General features: G+C 33.1%; 1 protein-coding gene across 2 annotated transcripts; it reads right to left on the reverse strand.

Annotated features, from left to right (window-relative positions):
• Positions 1 to 759: 759 nt before the first annotated feature.
• On the reverse strand, positions 760 to 11352 carry LOC123538594 (uncharacterized). 2 transcript variants are annotated; one of them, XM_045322806.2, is made up of 12 exons: positions 10494 to 11352; positions 9582 to 9636; positions 8699 to 8803; positions 8121 to 8230; positions 6225 to 6342; positions 5482 to 5669; positions 4924 to 4983; positions 4376 to 4436; positions 4076 to 4201; positions 3270 to 3317; positions 2128 to 2193; positions 760 to 1846 (listed from the first exon to the last, which is right to left on the reverse strand). In XM_045322806.2, the coding sequence occupies exons 1-12, from the start codon at positions 10605 to 10607 to the stop codon at positions 1119 to 1121; spliced, it is 1779 nt and encodes a 592-aa protein (XP_045178741.2). In that variant the 5' UTR covers positions 10608 to 11352; the 3' UTR covers positions 760 to 1118. The 2 variants fall into 2 exon arrangements, with proteins under 2 accessions (XP_045178741.2, XP_045178742.2); XM_045322807.2 differs by having other exon boundaries at positions 5497 to 5669; positions 10494 to 11350.
• Positions 11353 to 13447: the final 2095 nt, after the last annotated feature.

The following is a 13447-nucleotide window of genomic DNA, read 5'->3' on the forward strand; positions in this document are numbered from 1 at the left end:
ACTTTCAAATGCTTCTTCAAAATAAGGTGAACCGTTGATAGTGATATGCCTACCTTTCGTGCAATATCACGAACTGTAAATCTGGCATCTCCTTCAATGATTTCCTTTATTTTGGAAACGATTTCTTTACGAGATGCAGATTTTGGCCTACCTGATTTCGGTGCATTTTTGACGGACTCTACACCAGACTCAAATTTCTTTTTCCACCGCCGAACTGTGTCATAAGACACACAAGAAGGTCCATAAGCAGTAGAAAGTTCAGTCATCAGCTGCTTCAAAGAACAACCAAGTTTTGAGCGAGCCTTGATGTAAGTCCGTATTTCATCTTTCTTGTCGACGCTTCTACCAACCATTTTTACTACAGTGGTCAATGATTGCGTGTATTCAAATGGCAAATTTTATGTCTTACACTTAGTCTAACATGTACATTTATACACCCTTGTGTAGGTATTGAATAACCCTATACAGGTAGGTATTGGTTTTTATCGTGCCCCACGTGGATATCGAGCTAGAGGACAATAAGCAATTCATATCGAACACTCCTCGTAGAAGTTCACCAAAGGAACATTTCTGTAAACTAAGTAATTTACCAAGCGCCGATGTAATCCGACCTTGCAAAATCCACGAGAGCCGAATACAAAGTCCCAGACCTAGCTACTGTTATAATGACCCTTTTATTATATACCTTTACCATTTTGATTCTTGTTTTGTTTTTGAACAAAATCTTCAATGTTTATCGATATTAAATGGAACACAGTGAAGTTTTTATGTGCGCTTTTTATAGAAATGTGTCGGGTCATGCATATTAATGAAAATAGTCCGGCAGCATACAATACGGAAAGTACAATACGGAATTTAAAAGGTACAATACGGAACTTTTGTCTGTCTGTTCATATTTAATTGTGAAATACAAGCAGATTTTTTACAGAATTTATATAGGTATGTAATAAACAGTATTACTCGTTCTCTGAAATGTTAAAACAGACGAAGATTGTAACAGAGATGTATCTGTAACATGCCAAGTATTTGTCTAGTTTGCATACGACAGAAGCGATACGTGTAGTACAAGCGGGAGATCTTTTGTGAAATCCAGGTTCGTCCATAAACTTGTCTGTCCTTTAATGATGCTTCTTGTCTTTCCCTATGAAACGAAGGAAGTGTCTCGAGGCTTTACAGTTTGTCAGTCTAGCCATAAGATCTTGTTCTGCCAATGGATTTCTTCCACAGTACTTTAATACCGCACCAACAAAAACTTCATAAGAGTTTTTATCACTTAAATGAAAACAATCACCATGATGATTTTTCTCCAAACTTTCAGAGCTGTCTGTAATATGGAGAAATGCTACTTTGCAATGTGGTCTGACCTTGGATAAAGGAAGATGATCCAATAAACCTTCGACCGCGGAGTCACCGGTTTGCCCGCGAATTTTAGTAAAACATAGGAATATAACAATTCTGTCAAAATCCCCAAGAATTGATTCTATCCACTTATATCTGTCTCCAGTCCTGTACCGCTTATTAACATCTCGATCGAAACAGCACTGAGTTGGAATGCTTAATTCAAGAGTGAAAACCGTTTTCAATAAATTCGTAGCATCACGACTAAAAGTGTCAAAAGGAGTCGGCAGAAACAAAATTTTCTTCCTATCAAATGATTCCATATTCTCGAGTAATGCCATCGTTATCGATCTGTGTAGTTTCCGAGCAGTTTGTCCTCGCAAAGAACGTGCAATATTTGCGAACTGCACATCGGAAGAAGATATAGAGTCCACGTGTTTTCGGTACTCTCGCTTTATAACTTGATCAACAGGGGTAATGAGAGTGCCGGTACTTGGCGTGTCATTTCCTGCAATTTGAAAAAGAAAATATTCAAAGATAAAAAGCCGATGATAGGGGAATGGGTACATGGTGCACATTTTATTACATCTAACTAACTCAGTAAAATCGAGTTTGCTATCACTTCTATTGATATAACGAATCTTCTCAAAGATTTTATGCTATAGCAAATAAACACCTCTTACTTTTTTCATGTCTACAAAGGAAACGATTGTAAATAAATGTGTCTTTGAATTATTTAAATAAATCTTAAACCAAGCAAAACTATTTTATATTGGTATAAGATAAAACCTTTTTGTTGAAAACTGTTCACTTTGAATGGCATTCCCTCGTCAGTACAAATATTAACATCTCTTCCTGTAAGAAAAATCACTGTGACAATTATATTTCTAAGGCCTTTTAAATTTTGAACTTGTCTTGATTCATATTCAAATTTTGATCAAAATTATATGCTGTTGATTAGGTAGCTTTCGTAATGGGTCTATTTAGCGATTTCATGGTTTGCCGATTTATTCGCAGGTTTAGCCGATTTATTCACGGGGTTAAACATTCGCAAAACGTATATAGTAATATTTTGACTTTGAAAATGACAAATTTCAGAATATATCACGGTTTAAAATGGTTATTTCATGAATAATTTACTATTGTAACAGGCATTTTTGCATGGCAGTAGTTAACTAATGTGTTTAGAAAATAGTTCTTTTTCCCAAAATCTATCCTTTAAAAAGTGGTGCTTTGAATTTATAAGTGGTGTTGTTAAATCACTCACCATATGAGCCGCGCCATGAGAAAATCAACATAATGGGTTTGCGACCAGCATGAATCCAGACCAGCCTGCGCATCCGCGCAGTCTTGTCAGGATACATGCTTTTCGCTATTAGTTTCTCTAATTCCATTAGGCTTTGAAAGCGAAGAGCATGGATCCTGGCCAGACTGCGCGGACGCGCAGGCTGGTCTGGATCTATGCTGGTCGCAAAGCCACTATGTTGGTTTTCTCATGGCACGGCTCAATTATGCCTTGATTTTGAAACATACCGACATTCGAGGCGCTGTATAAATGAAATGAAAAGTGATTTTTCTGGTTCGGCAGTTGTTAAGATTGTTGTCATTATTGACTCTATATATATCACCTTACTCGTCGCAAGCAAAAAAAAAACATGACTTTGTCACTAAATCATCCAGTTGATTTCAACATTTGAAGTATCATCTTTTCACAAAACAGTTTGTTATAAATATTCACTTGGCTTTTGATAACATCTCAATTCTTGTACGTTCTCAAAACATTTTAGTGTATACCTTAAACAATAGATATTGTTGTACAATTGTTTTTGTAAATAATTTAGTGTAGACATTGTTGTAAAATTGTGTATGTAAATAAAAACACACAATGAATAGAACGTTTGAAACAAACACCAAATATTTGTTAAGCTTACCGCTGTATCGTCGACGATCTTTGAAACATTGTCTTAGCCACTGTGCAACTAGAATATAAGGATGACGTAAGCTGTACAATGTGATTAAGATAGTGGATCCGTAATGACAATCGCCAATTTCCTTGTAATTACATACTACCGTATGCTATTTCGGCATCCTTCGACACTGACCGAAAATTACTGTTTTACAGCAACGGAAAAATGCCAAAAACGCATACGGAGAATACGAAATTCAATGTAACTTGTCGATTGCCGTTTCGGGTCAGCTACATTAAATGTTACCACAAGCTGGTTCATACCGTCTATTAATCTACACTTAAGTAAAATGATATCATCATAATACTATTTTCTAGGAAGGAATGTGTATAATGATGAATTGAATATATAGTACTCAATTAAGTATGAAACGTCAAGAATCACTGGGACAACTGAGTCTTTATTCAAATTTATCTTTGTATAGTCTATCGTAAAACATGTTATAATTGATTTTGTAATTGTAAAACATTTCATATTTGATTTTGTAATTGTTAAAATGTTATAATTGATTTTGTAATTGTAAAACATTTCATATTTGATTTTGTAATTGTCAAAATGTTATAATTGATTTTGTAATTGTAAAACATTTCATATTTGGTTTTGTTATTGTTAAAATATTATAACTGATTTTGTTATTGTAAAATATATTATATTGATTTTGTAACTGGCTGTAAAGACGCTTGACGCTCATTGCACGTTACTACAAACAACATTACACTGTATGAATGATATCAAATTGTAACAGAAGAAGAAATAAGTTAAGACTCTACCTAAAATGGTGACCACAAAGATGGCTGTTATCACAATCATACAAACAAGACCAAAGATCACAAATGTCTTGAAGTCGTCAACCTCGGGTTCAAGTGTTTTTGAATCCGTTACTTTCTTTTGGGACACTGGAAAGAGGAAACGGAGGTCAATGAATGGGTACAGAATGAAGTAAACACTTATCTAATATGCTATGCTTTGCTTGTTTTTGTATCAATATGTCAATGGCTTATATAATAATCTACAATAAATTGCAATTTGCATTTTTTCATTGAGCAGGAAGTCACAAGTATGTTACTCACCACAAATCACTGTAACAGGTTGGTACTTCAAACAGTATTTACCATTAATACTGTATAACACCTGTATTAAAAGATTATGATATGAATTAGCATATAAATGGTGAAGTATGTAAATACTACAATGAATGTAAAGTGTCATTTACTTCCCAGGATTTGAACAAAACTAATGCTGGATGAATAGCAACATTTTAACTAGCTATTAGTAATGTCTCATACAAAGCCGTGTTTAAAATTTTGTTGAGAATAAATTCAATAAAATCTGGAAAAAGATCAACTGGAATAGTAGAATTAAACCAAAAAGAATAATAGCAGACTCAGTTTGATTTAGTCTCTTCATGAGATGTAATAAAATGTGCAACAACTCTCACACCCCATATACAGCACCGGCTTAAACGGAACTCTATTACACATCTATTGAATGGCCTCCATGATCCCAAAGACTCAAGACTTGTTGGAAATAAGAGACATAAGCACGTTTCTGATTATAGCTAGAACCGAACCTACTAGAATATGTAAAAATCATGTTTTGTATCACATATACTACTTACTTTTACATGTCCAATACCGTCATATGTACAAGTCAATGTGAATTCGAACTTCTTTGTTGTCTAAAAAGAAGAATATATCCACTGGTATTGTTTTGGTCTTAGCATGAACAAATCCACATAAAAAACACACATTCATTTTAGTAGTTGAAATATAACTTTGTACTTGAAAGTAGATACAAAAGATAATTTGGGAACATTACGTCAAGAGTCTTGTTTTAGATAATAAATAACACGAACTAGTGACTATGGCAAAGCTAAAAAAGTAAACCGAAATAGAGTACAGTTTCAAATTAGTTGTTATTTAAGCTACCATATCCTTTCATATTAGTTTAAGAATATAAACTAATGCATTTAAATACTTTTAGTACAACCTTTTGACCCGAGATAACTTTAATATTTTAAATTTCATGAAAGTTTTCTTAAAAGACAACTATCCAGATGTTTAGAAGACTGTATGCATATAAACCCTTTCCGCTACACATGTGAATATAGTATTTCAAACTTGTATACAATATAAACTTTCATGCATTTCTTTGTAATATGTTGAAAATTAAATACTTTGAACAAACCAACCATTCCAGTGATATGTATGGGAGAATCTTTGCACGAGTCGCTTGCATCGAAGGACAAAGCATGTATAGTTATATTCTCGTTAAATACGACCGATGCTGTATGATTGCAGAAATTCACTGGCGAAATGATCATCTCAGAAACTTCACACATATCTTCACAGCTGCGAGTGGGATCTACATAATTTCGAAAATAAAAAGTTTTTTTTTCTACTACGATAAGAGTAAAATTTAGTTTCTTTCATCATTTTGTGATTAAAATGTGTTTGTTTTGTTGCTTTTCCAAGTTTACTGTATCTCTGTGAGTCCAGCAGGTATGAAAAGTTTTATTCATTACCTATTTTTTCGGTGTACATGAGATGTGAAACCAAAATTGTGAGGCCTGTTTAGCGCTATATAACCTGAACCTTGTTGGTGTGCTGTTAGTGCTGTTAAACACAAATCTAAACATATCTCATTTGGTGTTATTCACTCTCTGATGGGGATGTAAGACAAATAGTAAATTATTATTTCCGGTAAATGTGTTCATTTGCATTTTATGACACCATAGGAATTTGGTAACATCCGGAAAACTGTACATATCTAAAATATATAGCAGTGCAGTATTTTTACTGTCTAGAATCCATAGAAAAAGAGCTACAAAGCATGGTTGTGCGTCTCTTGTTTCTTGATAAAGGGATAAGTAAATAAGAACTGTTAAGAAAGAAAACCATAATTTATCAGATATGTAACCTATGTCACGTGTGTTGAGTTCCCCGTAGAAATAAGATCTTTCTGCATTTTCCCTTAATGTCGCCATTGCATCAATTATTGGCATGTATGATACATAGTCCATAGGAAACCAGCATGTCTGTAAAGGAAACGAATTGAACAATATTCGTATTCAATATAATTTACATTTTTTTACCGATTCATTGAATTCTTTACCTCATGTGTAATGTTTCAACATTTTGCCACTATCGTGTTGTTCAAGTGATGCGCATACAAAACGATACACGTTTAAAGATAAAGGGCGGGGTTTGCTTGAATATTTCTTTTTACATATTTTTACTAAAATTGGTTGTATTAACTGGTATTCCTACATCCCAAGTGTCCGTCCGTTACAATCTTCAGATGATATATTTAATATTAAAATTAAGTACCTTTTTGAAGAAATAGATACATGATTTATTTATACTATTTTAGTCAGTCAATAAAAGAAACTACAATGGGACATGGTTTTATCAAATGAATCCTTACTACGACACGCGCTAAATGATTTCATGCGAAGTCGTGAAAACATTTGAAAAATCGATCATTCTACAATCTGACTATCAAACTCTAATTACACTAAATTTTCATTAAAAAATGTGTAACATCAAATATATGTCAGTAAGGTCTAAGAAATGTCTTTCCCATGATAATTGAAATTATTTTAATTTTTATGCCCCCGAAGGGAGGCATATAGTTTTTGAACCGTCTGTCCGTCTGTCAGTCTGTCGGTCTGTCTGCAATTTTCGTGTCCGGTCCATATCTTTGTCATCCATAGATGGATTTTCAAATAACTTGGCATGAATGTGTACCACAGTAAGACGACGTGTCGCGCGCAAGTCCCAGGTCCGTAGCTCAAAGGCCAAGGTCACACTTAGACGATAAATGTCATTTTTCATGATAGTGCATTGATGGGCGTGTCCGGTCCATATCTTTGTCATCCACGGATGGATTTTCAAGTAACTACGCATAAATGTGTGGCACAGTAAGACGACGTGTCGCGCGCAAGACCCAGGTATGTAGCTCAAAGGTCAAGGTCACACTTAGACGTTAAAGGTCATATTTCATGATAGTGCATTGATGGGCGTGTTCGGTCCATATCTTTGTCATTCATGCATGGATTTTAAAATTATAGGGCATGAATGTGTACCACAGTAAGACGACGTGTCGCGCGCAAGACCCAGTCCGTAGCTCAAAAGTCAAGGTCACACTTAGACGTTAAAGGTCATATTTCATGATAGTGCAATGATGGGCTTGTCCGGTCCATATCTTTGTCATTCATGCATGGATTTTAAAATAACTACGCATGAATGTGTGGCACAGTAAGACGACGTGTCGTGCGCAAGACCCAGGTCCGTAGGTCAAAGGTCCTAAACTCTAACATCGGCCATAGCTATTCATTCAAAGTGCTATCGGGGGCATGTGTCATCCTATGGAGACAGCTCTTGTTCGTTCGAAATTCCACCTGCATATGCCACCTTTTGCACATTTAATAGGTATATGTGAATTCTATTTCGTCTATATATATTTTATACTTAGGCACAAACTCTCTTTTACTGTTAACAGCGACAGCTTCTAGCTCCACAAAAAAGGTATCAACCTTTGTTTACATGTATCTGATTAACAGATTTACCACAAATGCTACTTCCAAGTGTTGCTCGAAGCCTGTGTTTACAATATAAATATGACAGCTTAACACTTACTATGCTGGACACGACTGATTCTGCCTTTGCGGCCAGTATAAATCATGATCAGCCTGCGCATCCGTATAGTATCTTTTTGGTAAGCTTGCACCCCCTTTTAACAATTTATGGTACTGTCTTAATTGAAAGATGGACAATTCCATTATAGAAATTTAGCAGGATAAGGATTACTTACCATTACTATTGGATGCTTTGAATAGTTCATATTCAACTCTACACATTCTGTATGTAGGAATTTACCATTTAAATCTGATTTTATCCTAAAGCATAATTTCATTTCTGTGCCTATAGAAAATAAGACATATACAGAAAATAAGATATGATTTTAGCCAAACACACATATATAACAGTCAAATCTCCTGCTACGTGTAGGTCTTTCAAAAGAAACAAGTACAAAAGAAACAAACATTTAAATACGACTCAAATAGTTAGTTATCTACAAACATCTGTATACTTGATACGGAATCCCAAATGAAGCAGTAGTATAAAACCATAAAAAATAATTTTCTTATAATTATAAAATATATAGGAGATAACATGTAATTGGAAACTAATTTTGATTTTCATCACAGTATGCTAGAAAGACATCTATCCAAAATTTAACAGAAATAATTAGTTCTCAACAATAGATCTAAAGGTATCAGCCTCTATCACGTGGCCACGTAAACAACCTTTATAATTTAACCACGTAGGCAACAATCAAATGTAAAACCAAACCAATCGATAGCGATCTTTCAAATAAAGCAAACGTACCCGAAGTCTTGTCCATGCTCCAGCTAATTTTTAAAGTGACGTTGTTTGGACAAAGTTCAAGAGTCATGCCAGTAAAATTAAATGGTGGATCGCGGAATTCAGAAGCTGAAAAGAGCAACTTTGAAAATAATAGAATAAACTGACATATACGTTAGAACATTCTTTGTGAAATGCATGCCATTTCATTGAATAACAACACATTATTTTTCATAAATCTGTGAAATACCCATACTTATAGAAACTAGTCAAAACTTTAAACTTCCTTACACATCTGGCAAAATATTTGATTGACAATATATATAAGAAATAATCAGCAATTGACTTCAGTCTAATTTTACAACAGTCACACCAATGTACAAATTGGTTTAGAATTTGAAAACATAAGAAATTCTTTATAAGGCAAAAAAATCATGACAAAAATACAGTAACTTCCTGATCCTATTATATATTATAAATAAACTGAGATGTGGTTTGATATTTGACAATATTTATAGGTAAAATACAATATCCTCAATTCAGTATCCGTATACAAGTTGTTATCTCGTTGAAATAAAGCAATCTTTTGTGACAATTTTTGAAAGAGTACAGGGTTCTCAAATGATTGAAATATTTTATTTTAAATGTATTTTCAAAGTTTCGGTTTGTACATGTACTCTAAACCGTCTATATATGACATGATATGGGAAACAATTATCAGCATTTCTGCATACATGGTATGCTAATTTTCAACTATTTACTAACAACCCAATATACTTTATATATCGAGGAAATTAAAATGCTTTCATGAAAAAGAAACAATAATTTTATAACTCATAAGAGACAAGCATTTTACAAACTGCTCGTGAATAAAGTATGCTCTACACATTACACAACATACACTTACCGTTTATATATGTAGGTAATACAACTTTCACTTGAAAGTCGTGTCCGGTTCTAATCTGCAATAAAACATGACAAACAAATTGTTATATTAGCTTGATTGCACCAAATTGTGTCTGTCTATTTTGAATATATTTATTTAAGTTCGACTATGACTCCTGTATCCGTTTCCGGAATGAATTACTTGTTGTTATAATTAGGTCTATACTAATCGCCAATGACAACATGATTCCGACGAGTCCATTTCATAATTTTATAACTGCTATAATAACAATGCATAACGCTTGCACATTACTTGACAAGTAAATAGTATTTGTTTCGTTTTATTTATCCGGTGATTCAGTCAGCCCAGTCTGGTAATATAGATAAGAATTGGATATAAGCAAATCGTTTGTTTTTTTTTTCTTTTTTGTTGTTTTTTTTTTTTTTTTGTTCAAATCCTCGTGAGATTTTTTTTCAGATCTATTTTTTCTATTTGTTGTCATTTTTGTTCCTATACATGTATTTTGTATTTGCATATATGTCTTTATATAACATAATAGTATGTTCATTATTCGCTCGAATGCATATTGGATATTCTCTGCCGTGTTGTCTCAGAGCACATGAAGGAAACTTTTTCATGGGAAAATAAAAAAAAATTAATGTCGATGCTGAGTTACGAACCCACAAGGCAAGAGATCTGTTTAACATAGACAGTTTACTTTACCTCTGAGAATGGTACTAAAGCTAGAAATATTAGATTTTTACAAGTTTGGAAAATGTTGAATTCCCTATGTTTCATTTAAATCTATTTATAGTCATGTTTGTAAACATCAAGTTATTGTTGGGGCATAGTACCTGATACACTTGATCACCTCTCCTATTTGTTTATCAGCTTTAAAAAAGAAAATCATATTATTAAATCCAAAGGTCTTACCGTTTGCGTACAATTTGCCTGTAATCCTCCATAAACCGGTGGAAACATTATCTCTCCAATATATAAAACTACTAGACTGACTTGCATTTTTGATCTTAGTGAGTATTTCATCATTCTGTATAATGTCTTCAGTCTCGAGGAAAATATATTGCGTAATATTCAAACTTTTATATTTTTGACAACTATTTGCTAATTAACACACATTGTATTCGCTGTGATAAATCCCGTTTGTTTGGAAACAACTGGTAATGGAGCTTAAACTTGTAAATATTGAATGTCACATTATTCAACACCGAACATAATGCTTACGTCAGGTATCATCTGTATCAGTGTATATGTGGCTGGCTTACCAGGAGCTTTTGGCAAATGTTAAATATTTGATCTGATGTTTAAGTTCATCCATTCATTCAAACAAGAGAAACCGTTGCAGTCTAATTCTAGTTCAGTATCTCCAAGCAATGTGGATATCTTTATCCAGTTCTTCCTAAACTATTTAAATTCTTTAAGAATGGAGTCTGCTTCATGATTTTCTTGATGAATTCAAACACTATGACATTTCTTATCAATTGACTTTTAAACAGAGCAATGTACTATGATGTGCCAGCGTTAGATAAAATTGTTTATCCACAGAAATAATAAAACGAAGTTTTAAGTTTTAATTACAATTTTCCGTTTTTCAGCTATGTCATTTTATTTACTTCCTTTAAATCTACGTTCAAAACTATCATATCACATTCCTAAAACTTTTACGGGTTACTTCATATATCTTCCGTATCAAGATGGTTGTATCTTAAATGTACCCAATATCATTCATCCAAAATATACGTTTCACTTTGTATACGTTTTTGAAAAGGTAGCTACATTACACCTTGTTTATATTTTAAACAGGTAAATAAACTCAAAGTATAGTTTCACGCTTTATTTACTTTACAATTTCGTTATCGTTATTGAATTCAATCTTTGTACATTTTTTAATCTGCCTTTAGATAACATTCCTACTTCCTTGTTTTTGATTTTGTTAAAAGAAATTTATTGAATGTAAAGACTGTTCAGAAATACCACATAATATTATAACAAAGCTATAACAACAATATTTGCAGCTGATGAGCCCCCAATTTATTAGTAATGTTGATTTAACCTTTGCGTGACCTGTATTATATCTTTCATTCGGACATTTAACAAATAATATTAACTGCTCATGTATCATGGCCTAACACGTGACGTGCACTGAATGTAAAGCGCCTAATCCTAATCACTTTCCTAACTTTATCAATTAAAGGTCCAATACTAAGGAAAGTGAACATTTTAATTTCTTTTAAAAAGCACAGAAACTATTTCATTTTATTGGAAAATGAAAGTTTGTATGTAGAAATTCGAAATAAATCGCAGTATATGTACAATTATTTTTCTATGAAGTATGAAGAAAGTTAAAAAGACCTGGGGGGGGTCATTCTGTCGATTCATTGAAATTTCAACATAATACACATACATTTCTTTGAGTTCCAAAGACCTTCTGTAAATTTTGACCTGCCAATCTTCATTATTTAGTGTCTTGCAGAAGTCTATGCACTGGCTATGAAAAAAATTTCCAACTCACTTTCCCTTAGTAATGGACCTTTAAAACTATGTATATTTAATAAAAAAAATCAAGAACCATCTTAGTTCAACAAAATATCGGATGAAAACGTAAGAATATGATACTTTATTTAAATACTTTTCTTGTGAATTAGGTGACCCTGTTTATATCGTTCGCATGGCGGGAGTAATTCGCTTGATAAGTTTTCAAGACACATACAATGAAGCAAATTTTGTCAAAATATCAAATAAAATACTGTTAATGAAGTAAAACATTTCAATTTTGCAAACAATTATCACTTTTGGGTTTGTTAACATGAATGACCAATCAATCAGAAATGACAGACATCATCTCATTCCAAGGTATACACTTATATTATTCCCAGTAAGTTCCCTGTTCTTTTTGAATTGGTGGTCTCTGACCATTTTGTTCTTGAAAACAGTAAATATTTTTTAGATATCAATAACCGGGACGGGGCGCACAAATCAACATCCGCTTACCAAAAGCATGTACCAAAGGTTGTTGTTTTTTTTAGACGATATTTATTTCTCGTTATTTTTAAATGACTTTATCCATGCTTGTATATCACTTCAATATTAGGTTTAGCACTCTTTCACAATTTTCTGAAAGTGTAGAACACCACAATATATTGTGTTAAGTGTGGAAAATTTAGAGAAATTCAGTAAATGTTTTATGGTTGCATTTGGGAACCATCCCAACTGTTACATGGGACTGGCCGTGGTGATGTTATCTATTTTGAACAGACTACTCTGACCTTTTTAACATATGCTGCAAATGGTTGAACACTCAATAATTATTTCTCAAATAGTTTAGCTCAAAGAGCCAGAAAATATAATTTCACACAATATATAATAAAAAATATTATAATTTCGTCTCCTGGAAACATGACTGGAAGTTTAAATGAATAATATTCAGACGTATTAGAACTGACAGATGTTGTTCCCATTTGGAAAAGTTAAAAAAAAACAAGGAAGAATATCCAACAGTGGAAGCCACGTTCAAAAAACGCAGCCTCCCCAAAGACACACACGAACAACTCTTGCACACCACACAAAAATGAACACAAAAGGACAAAACAAACAAATACAGGAACAGTCAGAAATAAATTTTCATTAAAATCAACTAAATCATTATTGTGTGTGAGTGGGTGCGTGGGATGTAGGAGGGGAATGAAATGTGTGCTAAGAAACAATATTAGATTTAAGTTTGTGTGAGAAATGTAAACAAAATCTATATAGTTGTGGGACGGTATAAGCAATACAAAGACACAATACAAGTATGAGGCATCCGATAAAATTTATTTAGTTCGTGTAAGAAATGAAACAAAAACAATAAACAAAATAATTTGAAGGCTTTA

This window comes from Mercenaria mercenaria, chromosome 18 (assembly GCF_021730395.1).
Source record: "Mercenaria mercenaria strain notata chromosome 18, MADL_Memer_1, whole genome shotgun sequence".
NCBI classification, from domain to species: Eukaryota; Metazoa; Mollusca; class Bivalvia; order Venerida; family Veneridae; genus Mercenaria; species Mercenaria mercenaria.

What these genes read in the sequence shown, in the direction of transcription:
- LOC123538594 (XM_045322806.2), bottom strand. Translation starts at nt 10,607, where the DNA reads ATGATGAAATACTCACTAAGATCAAAAATGCAAGTCAGTCTAGTAGTT. An exon ending in ATTACCTACATATATAAACG is followed by an intron (nt 8,804 to 9,581) that starts GTAAGTGTATGT and finishes TGCTCTTTTCAG; the next exon opens with CTTCTGAATTCCGCGATCCA. An exon ending in ACTCAACACACGTGACATAG is followed by an intron (nt 5,670 to 6,224) that starts GTTACATATCTG and finishes GAAATTATGTAG; the next exon opens with ATCCCACTCGCAGCTGTGAA.